At 38.3% G+C, this 19,850-nt stretch overlaps 2 protein-coding genes across 2 annotated transcripts in view; both read right to left on the bottom strand.

Moving 5' to 3' along the window:
* Positions 1-2,109: 2,109 nt before the first annotated feature.
* On the bottom strand, positions 2,110-6,454 carry LOC117299846 (protein PLANT CADMIUM RESISTANCE 3-like). The gene is made up of 3 exons (XM_033783394.1): positions 6,094-6,454; positions 4,347-4,415; positions 2,110-3,766 (listed from the first exon to the last, which is right to left on the bottom strand). Exons 1-3 carry the CDS (start codon positions 6,304-6,306, stop codon positions 3,713-3,715), a joined length of 336 nt encoding a protein of 111 aa, XP_033639285.1. The 5' UTR covers positions 6,307-6,454; the 3' UTR covers positions 2,110-3,712.
* An 8,977-nt stretch (positions 6,455-15,431) lies between these two features.
* LOC117299845 (integrin beta-1-like) overlaps positions 15,432-19,850 on the bottom strand; it is a 40,997-nt gene continuing 36,578 nt past the window's right edge. Inside the window, exons 20-24 of the mRNA XM_033783393.1 lie at positions 19,470-19,562; positions 18,813-18,942; positions 18,508-18,630; positions 17,269-17,486; positions 15,432-17,144 (exon numbers count right to left, since the gene is read on the bottom strand). Of these exons, the coding sequence (XP_033639284.1) occupies positions 17,082-17,144; positions 17,269-17,486; positions 18,508-18,630; positions 18,813-18,942; positions 19,470-19,562 (627 nt within the window). The 3' untranslated portion in view covers positions 15,432-17,081. The remainder of the gene's footprint in view (positions 17,145-17,268; positions 17,487-18,507; positions 18,631-18,812; positions 18,943-19,469; positions 19,563-19,850) is intronic.

Below are 19,850 nucleotides of genomic sequence, written 5' to 3'. Positions count from 1 at the left end.
TGTTTGCTTACCTGTTCCTGAATTTTAATCCACCGTTTTGCCAAAATTTGGGAGGGGCTCCCACCTAAATGTAACCATGGAGCAACATCTGAAGCAGTTATAAATTGTATTATAAAAAATTTTCGGCTGTGTGCAATAATTGTGCACTATTCAAGCGGCATAAGAATTGATGAAAAAAAAAAAAAAAAAAAAAAAAGGAGAACAAAAAATCATGAATAGGCCTACCCCAAAAAGAAAGAAAAGAAATGTTTAAAACTGCTTGTCAACCCAAAAATATCTTTGGTATAAAACTAAATGAAAAATGTGGAGATGCTGAAATTTCTGTGAAAGACTCCGCTGGGATAGTTCTATTTGACTATTTTTTGCAAGGTTTAAGAAACAGGAGACGAAAAATGTGAACAATTATTGAAGAAGTTTTGAAAGGTTGTATTCATTGAAATCCCCTGGTGATTACTGGTAACTTGTCTGCATGCATTTACCCTCGCTATTGTTTGAGAGGAAGCGGTTACCATGGCAACTTGACTGTTGGTTATCAACAAAACACTGGCGATCGATACTTCTCATTATGAAGTTGGTTTCACCGTATAATATCATGCAGCATTGCTGGTCATTATGTACTGTGTACATGTATATGCAATGCAGTATCGCGACCAGACATGTTCATTGAAGGGGGGGGGGGCAACTGGGGACATAGATACATGGTTTAGAGGGACATCGAGCCATTCATCTGTTAATTTCTTTTATCTCATTTTGGGCGGGGGCCAGCGAAGAAGCAATTGGAGTGGGGTCCTTCCCCGTATTGGGTGCGTTCGTTTAGCTTCCCTGGGTCGACCCCAGTGTGTGGCGGTTTTTTTTCCCAGGACGAACGTGGGTAATTGCTCGCTCTGATTGTGCAACTGCAGCGATGCATGACAAGGGATGTGTACATGTACACACCTCTTGTCAATATCTTGAAATACCTCCCTTATATTTCTGAGAAGATAGAACAAGCTTATGCCATCGAGGAAGATTAATATGCAAACTGCTTACCAACCAAAAAGACCTGGGGATTAAACATTAAGTTCGACCTGAGCAGAGTTTTTTGAAACATTATTTGCTATGGTATTTTGTTATTTTATTCAGCATCCTTTGTTATTTTTATAACTAGGATAGCTTTCACACGAGTGGGTTTTGCTTTTGTATCGTTGGATGCGAAAAATCGCAAAACATGTTGGTTAAAAAGCTATCGTAATTTCGTATGGACGGAAAAAAATCCAGCGTTTCTCTCCCCCGATCATCTGTAGAGGTGACTGTTCCCGGTCAGTGGCTAATTGCTCATCAGACCACAAAACACTCCTCCCTATGTCAATACGCGATCAATACAAGCGGAGTGAAGGGACTCAAGCAAATGCAGGTTGGAAATAACACAAGAACCTTGGCAGGGGCAAGCTGGTAAATTGCTCCCTTCTTATACCATACAGAAAGGACTTAAAACTTTACGGTATTATACATGTACAACCTCTAGAAAACGCAACTACTTGTTGCAACGCGATTAGGATTGTACTGGGGAATTATTCAGAGTGAATTTATCCAGGTAACGGACTGGATCGTCATGAAGGTTTTAGTGTTATAATCCGACCCTGGTCCTCATGCAACAAATAAGTACAACATAAGTTTGCGGTGTGTTCAAACTGAAGAACTGGTGGCCTGTTTGATTTGAAATACTAAGCAGCCATTTTGGAAAGAAAGAGAAAAGTAAAAAGGCCCTCATCCTCCTCTTTTTCGAAAAATCCGAACGATCAACTGGTATTTTTTTTTTTGCCTTATTGCTTTATGAGCGCAAAAATAAATTGATTAAAACAAGTCACAAAATAATTTTCGTCTCTGTGAGATGAAAATTAGTTTAGAACGTAAGAACCCATTAACCAGACGGTATTATACCATAAACATAGCATAACTGGTTAATACGATTATACATGCTGTTTAAACTGAGACGAAAATGATTTGTTTCACTCATTCTTCAAAAACTACAGCATCTCACTAAGTAAAAATTTCAAGGGAAGCGTGTAAGTTTAGTGTAAATTTGTGAACACTGTGTTTTGTGTTAGGAAAAAGTGCATAGACCCTTTAAAGGCACAACATATGCATAATAACAAATGTGTCAACTTTTTAACTCTATTGGCCATCAAAGTGACAATAAGAGAATAAAGAAAGAAAAGGGGCGGGGTGGGGCACGGCCTTTGTTGCCCCTCTGCCAGGGTGCCCTTTCAAAAGTTTCTCATCATCAGTACATGTATAGTGCCCCACAATTGCAAAACGAAAAATGGCATTATGACAACTCTTAAGAAGAACAATTAAGTCTCTATTTTACTTTATCTGCTCTAGAAATAGACCCCTTTGCAAAGGCCACCATCACTCAATTCAAACAACGGCAAAATCTACCTCCATGATGATAGGTCTTCTTTTGACCTCAATGAGGGTGCTGTTCGAATTTTTGACGCCGTTATGCAAGGAGTCTATAACAAGTCAAGCATTTTATTTTGAATATAAAATAGCATCACGGCACAGTAGGTGAAAATATACAGTTATTATTTAATGCCATACACAGACGTCTATATCTACGCTGTACATCTATGAATACATCAACTTATCAATTGGGGTTAAACAGTTCGTTATTCGTCTATTATAAAAATATCATTCTTACACTTTCAGGTGATTAATGAATGTGACTAAACAAGCAGAAATTAATTCTCGAAAATAGAAAATTTATTCTCGTAAAAAAGAAGGTCACCAACAAGGCAGCATAAAATTTTTTGTTAAAAAGCTCGAATTTTTGAATTTTTCATCGCAATCAATCGAATCGGAGTGAATCCAATTATTTATGTAGGAAACAACAATTAAAGTTGGGTGACTCATTAAAAAGTATGCTTTAAGTACTCAATCACTCAAGTACAAGCCTTAAAGGCGATTAGCTCTTAAGTTTTCAACATTTCAGAAATACATGTATATATATTTTTCATTTGTAAAACATTATACCCTGCAGAAAATATTTATACATCGTAAGAAACTTATAAAGGTTTAACCTAAAAGGGACCTTTTTTAAAAAACAAATTCACAAAGGTATCAAATTGTTACCACATATTATAGTTTAAATAAATGTAAACATGTTCAGTTGGTCTGGGGTCGATTTCAAAAAGCAAAAATATCCATCTTTAGATAGGTTGTCAGTGTTACTATAGTGATTTGTGTTTTGTGAAATCGGCCCCACATCTTGTTCATTAGTGCACAACAAAATGCCAGCTCAAAATTCGTTTTAACGACCTGAAAATTTAAAAAAGTTAACATGAACTTATTTTAAAAACCTAAATTACATTTCGATGTGCAATTATTGTAATGCTTTTAAGCAATAAAAGAAGGTCTATTTTTGGGTGTGCAAATGTTGCGGATAAACAGGAGAGCAATATCTTCTTTCCCCTTGGTCATTCGTTAAAATCAAGCCACTGGTTTAGGTTCTTAGCATCAGCCTTGAACCACCAAAAAACCCACACAAAACCATGGAAACCTTTGTTCAGTACTTATCGGTAATAACCAACGCGCGAGAGTCAACTGATTGAAGAGAAGCAACGCCATCACAAACAATTCATCTCCATGGTAACTTGCAAGACGCAGTTATAGACTGTCGAACAGTTCGAGGGTGTAGCTCAGGCGTTATGATTTTGATTGAAGAGAGAATCTATTCCCGTGCCATTGATTCGCCCATAGCTGATTTAGGATGGAGTCCCCATTGCTGTTGATATAAAAAAGAAAGAAAACCATAGTTAACTTTGAGTTTCAGTGAGCTCGAAATGCAAAAACAAATTAAGTTGAATAACTGTATTTTGAAAATGTCATTATAACGAATCAGCTATGCTTTTAAGCACAAACGCAATCATGTCTAGTTAGTTTTGAGTTTCAGTGAAACCAGCGTGAATATAATCTTTAAATTAAACTCAGATTTAAAGGCAATGTATCTTTTGATTTTTTGAACTGTTCGATTGGGTTAGTCCTTAAATGTAGATTATACTCCCCTGAAAATTTAATTTTGAAATGTTATAGCGTTTTTGAAATAAAATCTGGAGCTGTTATGTCCACGTAGAAAAATTAATCGGAAATTGGATAACACAATCTGAGAAATATTTCATAAGATTATTGAATTTGATTGAATCCCCTTCTCTAAAACAACCACATTCCTAAGAAGGAAGTCAACATGTTATAGATTTTCACAACTGATGACAGTGCTTTTCACCAAGTAAGTTTTAATTAAAATATGCATTCAAAGATTTGTGTAAGATGTATGTGATGCTGTTTGAAAACCACTTGATTCTCACCTGTGCTTCTTGTACCAGAGCGCAGAGCGTGCAACACCAGATCATGAGAAGATCGTTTGTGTAATCTCCCTGTTGGTGGAAAACAAAATGGTTAATATTAATAAGAGATAATCAGTTAAAAGAGTTGCACATTTAATTTCTCATTATCTTCGTAGCAGAATGTTTTGTTTTGGAGAAACAACCATGTTACCTGCAGTGCTTTTTATATGGTCCCCCCCCACCCCAAAAAATAAAATCGAAAAGGTTGATGAAAAAAAAAAAATATTTACTTTACTGAATAAAACAACAACAACCCCAAGAAAACATAAATTTAAACAAAACACCACTTAAAAAAACTTGATGCGCGGAATTAAAACCCAATCACGAACGGTCGCACTAAATACCGACAACTCACGACCCCTCACGACAACAATTTTTAAATGCACTTTAACAGAATATTTGAACGAAATTCAACCGTTAAATATGTGCACAAGAGTCACATGCATCTAAACCACTTTCAAACTGTTGAAAAAAGACAACATGGCGGATATTACCGTTCGTTACTAAATTTGGGTAAAAAAACACCTTTTTTACAATTAAAAATACATTTTTTTCAACAGTTTGAAAATGATTTGGGTGCATATGACTCTTGTGCACATATTTAACGGTTGAATTTCGTTCAAATGTTCTGTTAAAGTGCATTTAAAAATTGTTGTCGTGAGTTGTCGGTGATTAGTGCGACCCATCACGAAGGACAGATTTTTCTTAGTAAATAAAAACCAACAAAAACGGCACACCTCTGTTTTAAGAGAAATGAACGATATTTGTGTCCTACAATTAACTTCAAAAATCAAGGGGGCCACCCCAAACGCATTTTGTACATTTGCTGACGTGAATCAGGCTTATAGACTAAAGTAAGCCTAAAGGACAGACTAGGAAATTCAATAAATCAATCGATATAAATCGATCCGTTTCCTGCGCTTTGTATTTGATGTCATAAATATTTGGATGGGCTCCAAGGTCCTGGTTCGGTTTCTAAGGGGTGCAGAATTTGTTTGCAACATGCGACAAGAAAGATAGAAAACGAGACTGTCAATGTGTTCGAATCTGTGCGCATTATTTTGTTTTTTTTTCTAACAAAACCTGAAAAAGCCCATTTCCAGAAAAAGACAATTCTGCACTCATTGGTTACGGAGAAAATAAAATCAATACATGGATGTTACGTCATAACCGAGCCGTTAATTGTTTTGGTCACTGGGATCATGTTTAGGCGCAAAATAAATGCAGAGCGACTTAAGCGAGAAGGACGGTCTGGTGAACAAAACTTTAGGCGCGAAAAATGGTTGTGAATCGTGCGCGGTTTGCGAAACTTACAAATACCCCTAATAATGCACCACGCCCATAAGAAGTGCGCGTTAATTAAGTAGGATTCGATTTTAACAGCTGCTGTGTTTTGAAACAAGAAAATTTGTTTTGAAAAAAAGTTTAGGCATCTGATGTTTCTTGCCAATTTAACACTCTCTATATTTTTCTGAAGTATTTGACAAACATGGATGCAGAACATCTTCCACAAGTCGTGTGTGTATCGGGGGACTTTTGGATTACTTTGGGCTTTTGAATGAACATTTTGAGTTCGAATTCAGTTATGGCAGTAATTACCAAACCCATCATAAGCACACAAAACTTTCAGGAGATGGATTCTGGAGGAATTAAGGAAGTAAGCGGATGATGATGATGATGATTTTGAAAGAAAACAATATATACTTACATCAATACCCTTGGCCGCTCTTGTCATTCCACGAATCTTGGTCATTGACCAGAGACCGACGCACCCAAGTACGGAGAAGACACCGTACATCATGCAGCTCTCGCCGTTCTGCTCGGCCAACTTCCCGGCGATGTAGCACGGTACGACATAGGTGATCAAACACAGACCGATGTTGTCGAAGCATCCGAAAAGTCCGGCATCCCATTCGCCCATTTTGAAAGTTTCTTGGTGTTGGTTTCTTGAAGAGAGGTGAAAAAAAAAATTGCTTCTGCTGTGACGCTTATTTCTTATGAGACTGTCTGCATTTACTGAGATGAGTAAGTTTTAAATTGCTCGTACGGTGGTCGCTGTGTGTATAGCCGTACACAACAACCGTCTCAATAATACACAATACAACCTTTAGAAATCCAGCAATCGATTTTAAGAATGGTTGCTAGTGGCGACGTTGTTGGTGGAGCTGTGGCTATACTTTTGTTGGTAGTTGGTGCGCGCGTGAAGGGCTCGGCAAAAAAGGGGTTGGACCAACGGGGTGCTGTATCCTGGAAATTTTAGTCTGCTATGGCGATGCGAAAAGCAACAAGGCCTCTGATTGGCTGGCGTTTTGTTCATGAATGAAATTTGGGATTCTTTTATTGGCTGGAAACAAAGGTGGATGGTAGATGAAGGTCGCCCTGGCCACCCAGGCAATACTATGCGCCTTGTTTAAGCATTGCTGCACCACTGCGTACTACTGAGAAATCAAAGTGTATGAGAGGAATTTATGTGAAAATAGATTATGATGCATTGTAGTTTATAAATACCTCGGTACATACTGTAAAAATATCGCCATCTCAATGCAATTATCTAGGAATGAAATTATCAATTTTGTAAAATTTGTTTTAAAGTGAGGAAATAGAATTAGCCGTTTTTTATTATTATGTGGGAATCTAAATATTATGTCTTGAAATTAAATTACCAACCAATCAAAGTGATGATTGAAATGCAAAATATTGTTAATGACCATTTCGACCATTGAAGGCTACATGACAACACACCACACATACCTGTTTGTCTGTGATGTGTTGTCATTAAAGGGAAGGTATACTATTGGTAATTGTCAAAGACCAGTGTTCTCACTTGGTGGTGTATCACTACATAATGCAAACCTGTGAAAATTTGAAAATTTGAGGTCAATTGGTCATCAGAGTTGGGAGAAAATGATGATAGGAAAAACACCCTTGTTGGACGAGTTTGTGCGTATTCAGATAGGAATAAAAGATTTGAATGAGAAATTACCTCTATTTCAAAATAATTCTACTTCAGAGGGAGCGGTTTCTCACAATATTTTATACTATCAACAGCTCTCCAATGCTCGTTACCAAATCAGTTTTTAAGTTAATATTTGTTTTGAGTAATTACCAATCATGTATACCTTGCCTTCAAAATTGGCATTCAACGGAGAGTGTTATATTTACCTGTTGGAGGCCTACTGTACATTTTCCTTGTGTGTGCGCTACAGTTTGATTTGCAGCTTTGCATGCATGGTCGAGGGGCATATTTAGTTTTTAGTCTCTCTTAGTCCACTCTAGGGAAATCTTAAAGTAAAGACCCCCTTCCTACATCCATGCCCACACTTAGAAATGTTTACAGTCAACTTAAATTAAACCACCAGCTGCAGAATACTCGAGAGGTGCACTTTGGTAGTACAGAATACCTTTACAAAACGGACATCTTTTTACCATCCCCAATAAAGTTATGTGGAAAAAGACAATCTTCTTGAAGATTATCTGGAACCATTTTCAGGTAATTTGTTTTGTCATATGGCCCTTATAGTTCTTGGATCTTTTTTTTTTTTTTGGGGGGGGGGGGGACCAAGGGCCACGGCAAAGGCCTTGGCCTGCGTATACACATTTTTTATTTGTCCCGATTTGATTCTTGCGGGTCCACAGCGTGTGCAGCAGTCTCTGTTAACAATAATTAAACATTCTTCATCAGACAATTTCCTGCCCTCGTGTTTGACAAGTTGTCTGCATCATCATCGTCATCATCACTTGTATTTTAAGTGAACAGTTTACTCAGTGACGTGTTCGTCTTACAATCTTCATGCATAGTGGAATCTTAATTATCACAGAAGGGAATTCTAATGCTGAAACGATGCATGGAGGAAGAGCAATTTGTTCCCTCAGCTATTATGATATTGACCATGGGACCTTTGTTTACAATAAGTGTGACCTTGTACATTCTGCTGTTCTGGCAGGCAATATACTGCACTGGTCATATGGAAAAATTGACACTTTGTGTTATAATTTCCACATAAATCCAGGAGTTATGGAAAGTAAAAGCTTGACAAGTTTTGAGATGTGCCCCCTTTCATCATATCAAAAGTTGATAAGAATTAGACAGTGCAATCTCCATAAAATATAAGATTTTAAGATGTCTTCCATTCGGCTGTGTACATATCGTGCCGACAGGAAGTCGATGCTTGGTGGCTCTTCTTTAACATGTGATGTCACAGGTCACATCGTCTATATATGAGTGGTTACTCTATGGAGAGATCATGGAGAGATGATCTGCCAGTTGGCTGGCTCTGACCCCTAGATTACACATTTTTCTTATTGCTGGTTTATTTAGGGTCTAGGATTTTACTTACTGGATTTACTTGTGTGTATTCTATGCGTTCTTAAAATTGTATCCTTTCGTTACTGATCGTTTGCATCGTATCTGAATACAGTTTTTTTGTGACGGCCATTTTATTTTCCCAAAAGAGGGATAATAAAATCTATCTATCTTTTTAAATGCAGTGGTATATATTGGTAAGTACTCAAAATAATTGTTAGCATAAAACCTTACTTGGTAACGAGTAATGGGGAGAGGTTGATGTAAAACATTGTGAGAAACGGCTCCCTCTGAATTAACGTTGTTTTCGAGAAAGAAGTAGTTTTCCACGAACTTGAATTGAAGACCTCAGAATTAGATTTTGATGTCTCGAAATCAAGCATCTGAAAGCACACAACTTCGTGTGACCATGGTGCGACAAGGGTGTTTTTTCTTTCATTAATATCTCGCAACTTCGACGACCAATTGAGCTCAAACTTTCACAGGTTTGTTTTTTTATTCATATGTTGAGATACACCAAGTGACAATTACTGCAGGTGTCCAGTGTCTTTATCTAGTCAAATATCTCAACTGACATGTTGCGGGTCAAATGGTCTGCTTTTCCTTCCTCCATGCTTGTACCACATTTTCTGCCCCTCCCCAATTATACACCGACTTAAAGCTACGAGGTAGAGCTACCTCCATGCTTTCTTTAGAGCAACAGGCTTTCAGGTGACCTCGAGAAGTCTCAATAGTATATACATGCATACATTTGTAAGCTTAAACAGAACTCATCTTAAGTCTGTGTACTTAAGACGATGGAACAATCCCCAAGCCTGACTACTCAAACACCGGATCAAAATAATGTACTTTGCATTGTGTCGTTGGGTCGTCACCCCAACTCGCCCAACCTGGACACAGACACAAGATTCACTTTAGAAAGCTGTGACTTTATTTACATATCATTTAACACCATAGTCCTTGCTGAATGTGCATCACAATTTAATTATGTGGCTACTGTCCTACCATGCCTCATCACATTATGGGCAAGCCCAAAAATTCATGGAGCTATATGCCTTTTATCACTTAGTGGGCAAGCCCAAAAATGAATGGAGCTATATGCCTTTATCACTTAGAAAGTTTGAAGAGGGCTCAGAGGTAAAATTCAATTTGAGAAGCACTCATGGACCATGGGGGAAAAGATTGGACAACCATTGCCCAATCTTTTCTTCCATGGTCCAATGAAGGACCGTCCTACCTCCATGGTCGCACCATGCCTCATCACATTTTATGGGCAAGCCCAAGAAATCACGGAGTTATACGCCTAATACATTTTTAGAAAGTTTGAAGAGGGGCTCAGAGGTAAAGTTCAGTTTGGAGAAGCACTCAATGTCCAATCTTGTCCTCCATGGTCCAAAGAAGAACTATCCGCGTGAATGTGCGGACAATTTACTGGTCTCCAACACAATGTTAAAATGCCATTTTATTTGATACTCTTTCAGAGCGAAATTTAAAAGATGACGTCATTGGACGTCTTCAATTAACAGGTCTGTACAATCCAAAGCGAACATCAAAACTTACTCTAGCTTTGTAACGGTAACAACTGATTTCAAGCAATTGTATTTAATGTTGGGCATGTCTGGGGATGTTTTTGCTACAGTAATATGAACAACCGAGCTACATGCGAACAATATGGACGTAGTGTGACCACGAGGTGGACCTTTTGTGATAGACTTGCCAAGAAAGCTACCCCCCAGAGGCTGAAGCTTTACCCCAACTAACGGAGGGTAGAAGGGCAAGGACTCCGGATTCGATTGCAGAATCCGACGGGTCGTCGATCATATCGACCATTGACTTACAATATCCGTTGATCCCTTGCATCACAGTTCTACCATAGAGCAAGGATCAGACATGGTTATTGGTTCTAACATGAGTAAGGACAGAGACACAAGCCATCAGAGTGTTCAGACCAGGGAGGAAGAAGTGAGGTAGCCCTGGCGACTGGTGAGGTACTGAGCTCTGGCGGCCTTAATACACTTTCGTATTATACTACAGCACAGAGGGAGAGTCATACTGGCCCTATATAGGACTCTCCCTCTGTGCTGAAGTATATACATATGGATGTCTGTGTGTGTGGGGGGGGGGGGGGGGGGCATCCCTTGGCCTAGAAGTCACTTATTGCTCTGCTTCTACCTTTTTTACGAGTCAAATGTGCAGTTTGGAAAAGTGTACTGCCAAGCAGTGATGCAACGTCCTTTTACTCAGCTACATCATGCCTAGAAGTCACTTATTGCTCTGCTTCTACCTTTTTTACGAGTCAAAATGTGCAGTTTGGAACTGTGTACTGCCAAGCAGTGATGCAACGTCCTTTTACTCAGCTATATCATGCCTAGAAGTCACTTATTGCTCTGCTTCTACCTTTTTTACGAGTCGAAATGTGCAGTTTGGAAAAGTGTACTGCCAAGCAGTGATGCAACGTCCTTTTACTCAGCTATATCTGCGGAAGGAATGCCTTTATAACATGTACATTGATTCGTGTAACTTGTTTACTTTGGTGGGTTAATAATGAGAACACTTTACAAGTCTTTTGACTTTTACTGTTATTTAGTAACGGTTACTTGATACAACGTTCCCGTTGTTGTTTGCAAACAAACATGTTTTTATGTGTAGTCGTTTATACTTGATTTATTTGTTTTCTCTATATCTGGAGACAATAATGTGTTCACTTTATTGTAGGTGGCACTGCGTTTTAAAGAACCACAATTTTCTGAACAGAACCAAAATTAAAAGTTCACAGATTTACAAACAGAAGGTATATTGGTGAATGACTTCCCTTGAAATATTATTCCATGAAATGCTTTACGTTTTGAGAAAACATTTTAATGTTGATACTTGATAATTGTTTTAAAAACCAATTATCAATTCTCGATATCGAGAATAACGGATTTATTTAAAACACATGTCATGACACGGCGAAACTTGTGGAAACAAGGGTGGGTTTTCCCGTTATTTTCTCGCAACTCCGGTGACCGATTGAGCCTAAATTTTCACAGGTTTGTTTATTTTATATTTAAGTAGTGATACACGAAGTGTGGGCCTTTGGACAATACTGTTTACCGATGTTGTGAGATTGGTTTAACCAAATTAAGATGATGAATGTCATCACCATAAACATCGTCAATGTTGTTTGTAACTACATGGTAAAGATACTTGTAGGCCATAACCATGACTGTGTGTGAGCCTGTATTCTAGTCACCTTACGTTTTGCCATAAGTAGATAAGCTACTCGAGTCAAGGGTTCGTAATGAACACTTTCACGCTGTTGGGTTTCGAAAAGGTGTAGAATTTATGGTTTAAAATAACAGTCATCATTCAAAGCCACCACGTATGAACTCACTGTTTGTCAAAAAAAAAAACGACGGTAGGTAAACAGACATTGGCACGAACCACGAATGAAATAATAGCTGGTGAATGAAATAATTGCCCACGAACTTCACAGATTCATGTTGTTGTTTCTCTTGGAGATGCTGTGTGGGGTGGGGGTGGGTGGGGTACCTGGTCACAAATCGGTGCCCCGAATCAGTGCACCGAGCAGCCATGTTGGTACATGTAGTTGTAGAGCCACTCGTAAGTGTCTACATCAATCAAAGGTTGTAAAGGCAGGTTATACTTTTGGTAATTGTCCATTAATTGCCCAGTGGTACGACCAGTATTCTCGCTCGGTGTATCCCAACATATGCATTCAATAACCATGGAAGTAGAAATGCAATAACAAACCATGAACATTAATTTGGCTTAATTGGTCATCAAAATATTATTATAAATTGCCTGGAAATTATTTTACAGCAAACACGATATTTATGTAGGTCAGCCCTTTTGTAGGCTCCCTACTCGATATAATGTTGCCACTTTCTTTTCAATGGGACAAAATATAATGCATGATTCTTGGATGTGTTCTGATTGAATGTTTGTTTAAAGGCAGTGGACACTATTGGTAATTACTCACAATAATTAGTAGCACAAAACCTTACTTGGTAATGGGTAGAGGTTGGTAGAATAAAACATTGTGAGAAACGGCTCCCTTTGAAGTGGCGTAGTTTTCGAGAAAGAAGTAACTCTCCACGAATTTGATTTCGAGACCTCAAGTTTAGAATTTGAGGTATCGAAATCAATTATCTGAAAGCACACAACTTCGTGTGACAAGGGTGTTCTTTCTTTCATTATTATCTCGCAACTTCGATGACCAATTGAGCTCAAATTTTCACAGGTTGGTTATTTTATGTATATGTTGAGATACACCAAGTGAGAAGACTGGTCTTTGACAATTACCAATAGTGCCCAGTGTCTTTAAAGTCACCTGGAAGTTTTTTTTTTCTTCAAAATAAAGCTTTTGTGACTAATATATGTGTTTTGATGAGTGGAATGTGAATAAACAGTTAACTAAGGTTTTTAAAAATCAGTTCTTATGTTATTTACAAATTTAAGAGTAGACCCCGACCCGAGAGGGCGCTGTTCGTGACGTCAATCGAGGCAGACTTTGCCTGTAATGCGTAGAGTAAACACAATTGCAAAGTACATGTACGGACCAAGTCGTGAGTTTGTACGTTTAAAAAAAAAACCGACCAGGTGTATTGCTGCTGAATGCAGAAAAAACACTTTTTGAAATGTACCAACTCACGACATGTACTTTGCACGTGTGTTTACTATACGCATTGCAGGCAAAGTCTGCCTCGATTGACGTCATAAAAGGTGTAGGCGGAGTCAGCCCCCCAAAAACAACTTTACATATTTTTTAAACATATAAATCGTGACACACAATTACTAAAAAATTGTTCTATTGTTCGTTAGCATATACTCTTATGTTTGAAAGAAAAACAATTCTATTTCCAGGTGACTTTAATTGTCAACAGGACTGACTAATATGATCGGACAATAAAGTTGCTATATGAACTAAACGCGGGCCTCTGCTTAAATTTTGAAATAGAAAAATTGCGAGAAAGACAGCTTTAAAAAAACCTCTTTATTAGCTGATCTCTAAAGTACAAAACTTTATAAATTATAACAGTAATTAAATATAAATATACTTGAAGAGTAATGACTACCCATCTATAATAATTGAGAAAGGCGCGAGTTATAAGTACACAAAAAGCCCGTAGTCAATGTTCTCAGCCAAAGTCAATAAATACACGAGCCTTTTCGAAACAAAGGTTTTAACTATACGTCGAGTGGCCCTTCTGCCTCGCCATCGCCGATTCGTAGACGGAGCTAGTAAAGCTACATGGAGCCAAAGTCGAGGTTTCGAAAAGGCCTTGTGAAGTCATCCATAGATGACGTAAGCCTCTTGGATTGTATACAAAATCTAAATATAGTTTAGCATTGACCCGAAACCTGCCTGCACTTGCAAGAAATTTCTGACCCAGATCTGGTCAGTTTAACCCTGATTTAAGGTTTAAAATTAAGTCAAACAATGTATTAATTTAATCGATCAAGTGACAGATCTCTCAGAAAGTATAATACTTCATCCAAATAAGTCCACAAAACATGTGGCAATAACAATGTTATAGGCAAATCCCCCCCCCCACCCCCGTAAATAACTTTTTTCCTTATCTTTATACAGTGTAAATGCCAGTTTAATCCACATTGAGCATTCGGTTAAATATACCATGGAGGAATGAATATACCATACACAACAACAATTAGGCCTTTGGAATATTGAAAGCGAGATTTGGTGTGGACCAAATTTCAAAGAGCTGTTCATCGCATGCAGCACTAACTTCTGCAAAAGAAAACTTGTAGTGGTGTTCGTTTTAACGCCCTGAAGACGAAGCTGAGTACATGTATACTGTTTGAAACGTCGAGACCAAACCGGCTCCTTTCAGAGCCACCACTCCTTCAAAAGAGATCTTACTCATGGTTATACCCGCAAGTTTACCATTCATTATAGCTCTTACCCTAGGATTTATAAGAAGATGTTAATGTTGATAACACCTGCAGTTTGTGCAGCGTTGGCTGTGAATCTTTGATTGGTCACAACATTTTTTAGATCACTAGGAAAACACCACTCGATTTAATACAGTGAGACGTTTATCACGGTGTGGCCATCCAACTCATTGTCACCAAACTGAGGCTGGACGAAATAATAGTCTCGTGCCATGTTTGCGCAATGAATGTAAGCATTGATTATTGTAACTATGGAAACAGGAACATGACCAAGATGGTGACAGCGTGATATTAGGTCTGTATTACTTGCCCAAACCTCTGTTCGGGTTCTGCATATCCGTTTGATGATGTTCCGTAGCACCGTGCTACACTGCAACAACTGGGGTGTTAATATATTAACACCATGGGTGTTGTCACGTATAAGATACCAATCAAAATGTACGCAATGGGATGTTGAAATAACACAAATTTCGTTAAAGGCAGTTTGCACTATTGGTAATTGTCAAAGACTAGCCTTCACAGTTGGTGTATCTCAACATATGCATAAAATAACTAACCTGTGAAAATTTGAGCTCAATCGGTCATCAAACTTGCGAGATAATAATGAAAGAAAAAACCCACCCTTGTCACACGAAGTTGTGTGCGTTCAGATGGTTGATTTTGAGACCTCAAGTTCTAAATCTGAGGTCTCGAAATCAAATTGGTGGAAAATTACGTCTTTCTCGAAAACTATGGCACTTCAGAGGGAGCCGTTTCTCACAATGTTTTATACTGTCAACCTCTCCCCATTACTCTCCCCATTACTTGTCAAGAAGGGTTTTATGCTAATAATTATTTTGAGTATTACCAATAGTGTCCACTGCCTTTAAAAACAATAACATTGGTGTTATTTTTAACACCATTATGTTAAACACAGTTTTAACACCCATGTTTTCAGTGTGATGAGGCCTGAGCCCAAGCCGGACCCATGAGCCTATATAGACCATGTGAACTTTGTTTACAATAAGTGACCTTGTACATTCTTTGAGTATTCTGGCAGGCACAATACTGCACAGGTCATATGGGAAAGTTGACATTTTGTGTCATAATTTCCACATAAATCCAAGAATTATGAATTTAAAAGCTGGATAAGTTTAGGAATTAGACAGTGCAATCTCCGTAAAATATACGATTTGATGATTTCTTTCATTAGGCTTTTTTCTGTGTACAAATCGTGCCTGCATGGTTTCCAGGCTCTGTGGCTCTTTTGTAAACATGTGATGTCACAGGTCACATCGTCGATAATAAAAAATATATATGGAAAAGGCCCTTTAGTACATTAACAACAATGACATAATAATATTAGCTTTCTGTATGCACGAAGGAGGCAAACCCCCCACTGCTGCCGAAATGTTAGAATAATATTGGCATTAATTTTCATAAATATATAAAAAGGACTTTTAAATACAAATTTAAACAACAACATCAGGAGCGTTGGCAATTAGTAAAATATTAATGATTAGACCGTAATATTAACTATCTACAATTTTGTTAGACTCGTATGATATAATATTTTTTTCTTTGACGTTTTCAAACAGCTATAGTTACACGGACTATGTCCAAAAACAAAGATAAACTGAAAAGTAAGACTTCAGGAAGCGCTTTGGTTCTACTCAACATTAAAAAAATATCTCTCAACAGCCTCTATTCTTACGCACATTTGCTAAGCGGTTTGTTTTGGTTAGCAATGCTAATACTGTGTTCTCAGTCTTATATGGGATGAAACTTCGGCACAATCGACATTTTTTTTAAATACACCCTTTTTTCAGATTGAGTTTTGTTATATTTCAAAACATTCATTGCAACATTATTATTAATACAGCATTTCGTTGGCAAGTCGAGCATGTCCTCTCATTTTGACACATAAAAGTTAATGCTGACCATGCTAAGTGACCCTTGACCGCCATTAGTCTGTGACGTCATATCCCAAGTTCCTTGCCGCATCCACAAAACACTCTCACGTGATCAATAAAGAAACATACACTTGCATGGTCTCTAGGTGGCAGCAGACCTACTTGGCAAATCAAGTATTCTTTGAAATGTGCACATGATCAGAACTACCCGAGCGGTGGAAAGAATGTCTGCTGCCACCCTCTTTGCAAGTTTTCCATTACAGAGACACTCTGTAAAGCCTGTGTGCGTGTAGTGACTGGGCCCCTGTCTTTATCCGCAAGGATAAAGACAGGTCCCCACCGCTAAATCCAGTGATTCCATTGGATACAATGATATCATTGGATACGTGCAGTGACATGAGTTTTCACATGCAGTAAACTGCCGCCTGTCACGTCGCTTATCTCTATGTTAAATGAGGGAGGTCAAAGGTAAAACTACACTCCGGTTTTTGATGCCGGTCTCTGGCGTTATTCACAAGCCTTGAAGAATGACGTCAGACGTTCAGGCTAGCGTGCTCGTGGACTGCCATTGGTGGTCTGTCATTATTTTCCGTAGAGTGGGTTGACATAGGTCGACGTAGAGGGCTTGTAGATTGGATTTTGCGCCTGTAGATAAAGGAGAAAGCAGTGATATAAAGATTGACAACATTGAAATAAATTAAATACAGATTTATGATCAAATAATTCAAATCCAAATTGTTTTGTTCGTCTTAATGATGATAATTATAACCTCATCCCAGACTGCCGATTGTTGCTCTTTCGTAAATCGAGTAAACTCTCTCTTGTCGTGCAGATACGTCAGAAGTCTCAACAGGATAAGTAGAATGACCCCTATGAAAACAATGGCGCCCACGATGCTGAGAACGAGGATGAGAATGTCGCCTGACGTAGGGTCAGTCGCAATGGGAGTTTTACCGTTGTCGCCCCCGCCTCCATTTGGATCACACTCTGTACAATGGAAACAAGAGGTAAGAGGAATGATTTATCAGTTTGTCTCCTCTGAACGTGAGCGGGGAGGAAGGGGGGGGGTTAAACTCCTTGATCTGCCCCGGACTTGACTGAGAGTCGTTGACCTTGTAGTTGACCTGCTGTTGATTTCACCGATTTCTTCCTAACTTAGGATTAATCTTAGAACAAGGACGAGTTTAGTTCCGTAACCAGAGTACTATATAGGGCACATTACACCCATCCTAAGGTAGGACGAGTTACTCGTCCTTACTCTTAGTGAGACGGAAATTATTTTTCATGTTAAAACGTATTAAGTTGTAGTAGGTTTTGGTAAAATACCATAACTGGTTACGTTTTTTACATGCTAAAACTGAGACTAAAATAATTTTTGTGACATTGTTTTACTCATTTCTCAACACTGCAGCACCTCAGCAAGTAATATTTTAAGGGAAGCTTTTTATTATCATTATCTTCAAACTGTTTAAGTTTAATGTAAATTTGTGGACATTGTGTAAAAAGTACCCAGACCATTTCAGGACAGTAACTAGGTATACGTTTGTTTATCACTATTACAATTAATAGCAGTACAAACTTACTCGGCTTGAAGTACAGCACCTTTCGAAAGATTTAAGTATTTTGAGGATAATTTCATATTGAAGTATATGTAATGGGGTTATGTTTAAAAGATAGCAGGTTTTATATGCCCCAAATTTGAATCTGAGAAACCTTATAATTATTGTTTAATACATTTATCAGATTGTCTGTTCCTGTGAGACGATTCCCTGCTTTGACACAACAGCTCGGATTATTGGCAATATCTCAAGAGCATGATTGTTTTTTTAAATGAAATATTCACAGGTTTAGTTTTATTGTTAAGAGGCCCGGAACCCGAATTGCCTTATCTGCTTTTACCCCATAATAACCTGTCTCCGTTCTCTTTGAAACTTCCCGTTCTCTTCTAAATCTATCTAAAACTGCGTCAATCGCGCGTCAGCTATAGGTGTCCCAGCCCCGTCCTTACCTCTTGGTTGGTCTTGTAGGTGAACCAACACAGTACCGTTGCCCAGGGTCTCGTAAACAAAATTGTAGGATGTTGAACAGTTGGTGAAGCCGCCGGGAAACACGCATAGATTGGACACATTCACTATGTTATGGGATGACAAAGTATTCAAGCGAATAATGAAAATAGTTGTATCAAATAAAAAAACTCAAAACATCACATTTGAATGCAATACTCAACTCTCAAATTATATCTCATATCTTATAGGCCTAACAATAGTCAGACACACTATATGCGTTGCCCAATCAACAATTAACATGACTTACCATTGGGCAGCTCGCTGTCAATGACAACGGCCACCGTGCACTTATCGCATTCCTCCGGCGAGATGACATCGCTACCGAAGATTTTACACTCCACACAGGGGCGGTAAGAAGAACATTTACCGATGCAGGTCTGGGGGGAATCAGTGGCAAAAAAACCATGGATCAAGATGACGTAGCAATGTGAGACTTTTAAGTCTCTAGGTGGCAGCAGACATCGAGTAGGAATTGCAAACAATCGATTATAAAAAGCAAACATAAAATATTTGATAGTGAACGAAAATAAATTGATAAGATTCAATCTGCAACAATGTGAAAGTTCATACCAGGACCTGTCTGTCTAGGAAACATTAATTGTCTCAAAATGTGAGAAAATAGTCTCTGTACAAACCTTGAAAACTATTGCGCCCTCACCCGCAATGACGGCAAGAACTTTTGTAAATGACGTGTACAAAACTTGAACCAATGTTTGTTGATTTCACTCGAACGTTACCAAACATCATATTAAATAAGTTTTCATATAGCTTGGTTGGACGGAGTGTTTATTGAAAACTATACATAATGAAAGTGAATTTACTTTACCTAATGGAAGTGAAGGTACTTTGATATCCCTAAAATTATACAGTTTTAAATTTGTTTAAAGAATGCGAGTGAACTCACCTTGCATGTTTCACATGTGGAACCTTTAAATGGCGAGTTTGCATCGCATTTGCAGCGGTTGCATTCACATACCCCGTTGGCGTTACACATCAGCTGCAAATAAATTCAGGTAAACGGTCACTGCATTAGAATCCAGTTATGGCGTTAACATCGATCCTTGTTTGACAACAAGCTTTGGGCTGGGATGTTTTGTCGACACATTATCGAATCGATAGCGCACTGTTTTACGACTTGTTTGCTAGTAGTGTATTTGGCGCGATATGCTTATGGGTGCGTTCGTTTAGCTGCCCTGGGTCTACCCCGGTGTGTGGCGTTTTTTTTTCTTCCAGGACGAACGTGGGTAATTATCTGCACACGTTCGTCCTGGAAAGAAAAAAACGC

This window comes from Asterias rubens, chromosome 15, assembly GCF_902459465.1.
Source record: "Asterias rubens chromosome 15, eAstRub1.3, whole genome shotgun sequence".
NCBI classification, from domain to species: domain Eukaryota; kingdom Metazoa; phylum Echinodermata; class Asteroidea; order Forcipulatida; family Asteriidae; genus Asterias; species Asterias rubens.
The sequence above is the reverse complement of the archived record's forward strand: the minus strand, read 5'-3'. Positions and strand labels throughout refer to the sequence as shown.

Coding starts and splice junctions, on each gene's coding strand:
- LOC117299846 (XM_033783394.1), bottom strand. CDS start 6,306: ATGGGCGAATGGGATGCCGGACTTTTCGGATGCTTCGACAACATCGGT. Junction 4,416..6,093: donor GAGCGGCCAAGGGTATTGAT/GTAAGTATATAT, acceptor TTCCACCAACAG/GGAGATTACACAAACGATCT. Junction 3,767..4,346: donor CTCTGGTACAAGAAGCACAG/GTGAGAATCAAG, acceptor TTATATCAACAG/CAATGGGGACTCCATCCTAA.